Below are 1512 nucleotides of genomic sequence, written 5' to 3' on the forward strand. Positions count from 1 at the left end.
ACTTGCTACAGCAATCAAATTTGCGTGTGTGTAATTACACGGGCGTATCTGTGCGGAGTGTATCAAAAATAAGGAAAGAGGCCCATGAAGCGGGCGACACGTCACTGTCTATGCCGGGTAAGAAACGACGACGAGCCGAGCAATACCGATTCCATTGCGACGAATTCGATCGAAGGGTCATCAGAGACGTAATACAAGAATTTTACCTTGTGAAAAATACAATACCAACGGCACCGAAACTTCTTTCAGCCATTCGTGAAAAAATTAATTTTCCGTGGAAAGTTCATAGTTTACGTCGTCTGCTTCATGATATGGGTTTCAGTTGGAAAAAATGCAGAAGCAACAGAAAAATTCTCATAGAACGTCCAAATATTGTTCACTGGCGTGCCAAATATCTAAGGGCAATTAAAAAATTGAGATCGGAGAATCGTGTGATAGTATATATCGACGAGTCATGGGTCGACAATAATCTCACCTTTGGGAAATGCTGGCAAAGTGACTCAGTACAAGGAGTGTCAACCAACACCAGTTCCTCCAATAGGTTAATTTTAGTTCATGCTGGTTCAAGGCACGGCTTCATAAATGTAGCAAACTTGATATTTAGGGCAGGAAAGGCAACCGGAGACTATCATGGACAGATGAATTCCGTTAACTTGGAGAAATGGGTGAGGGAAAAACTTCTGCCAGCCCTCCCGAGGGCAAGTGTTTGTGTATTGGATAACGCTCCCTACCACAACATACAGATGAATAAGCCTCCGACTAAATATTCTGTGAAGCAGGAGATGATAGACTGGTTAAGACTAAACGAAGTGCCATTTTCAGAAAGCATGAAAAAATTTGAATTATTCCAATTGATCGAAAAGTACAGGCCGCCAGATAAAATTTTTCGTGTGGACGAACTTTTGAAGACGAATGGCCAGGCAGTGCTTCGGTTGCCTCCTTACATGTGCGAATTGAATGCCATTGAACTAGCGTGGGCTAAAATAAAACGACGTGTGAGGGAGAAAAATATAACAGGAGATTTGACGTTGTCAAGGTTGGAGGAAGTGACAAAGAATGCGGTGGAATCTGTGACGCCAGCTGACTGGGAAGGATATGACAGTCATGTCATCACTGTCGAACAGGACTACTGGCAGAAAGATGGTCTGATGGAGGACACTGTGGATAGAATCGTTATTTCACTAGGTGGTATTGACAGTGATGAAGACGACAACATCAGTGACAGCGATTCATCTTCGGGATCGGAATTGGCACAAACCTTATCAGATAGTGACGATGACTGATGAAAGGTGAGTGGAAAGCATGTTTTTGTACAAATACTTTAATCATCAAAGTAAAATTCCTCCATTATTAGTATTGTTTTCACTTGCTACTATGTAATATGTTCCATTCATTTGCAATGCGTTTTCGTACCATGCCTTTTTCATTTATGCCGCTGCCACCCTGAAAGGAAGACGAGCTGGCTGCGCACGGCGACAACAGTTTCGCATTCCTCAGCCTTGCAGTCTTCTG

The 1512-nt window shown here is 42.8% G+C and overlaps 1 protein-coding gene across 1 annotated transcript; it reads left to right on the forward strand.

The window, feature by feature from the left end:
* The first annotated feature begins 311 nt into the window (after positions 1-311).
* Positions 312-1283, forward strand: LOC146002231 (uncharacterized). The gene has a single exon (XM_083139950.1). It carries the CDS (start codon positions 312-314, stop codon positions 1281-1283), a length of 972 nt encoding a protein of 323 aa, XP_082996076.1.
* Positions 1284-1512: the final 229 nt, after the last annotated feature.

This window comes from Lepisma saccharinum, chromosome 18 (assembly GCF_977018435.1).
Source record: "Lepisma saccharinum chromosome 18, izLepSacc3.1, whole genome shotgun sequence".
In the NCBI taxonomy this organism is placed as follows: Eukaryota; Metazoa; Arthropoda; class Insecta; order Zygentoma; family Lepismatidae; genus Lepisma; species Lepisma saccharinum.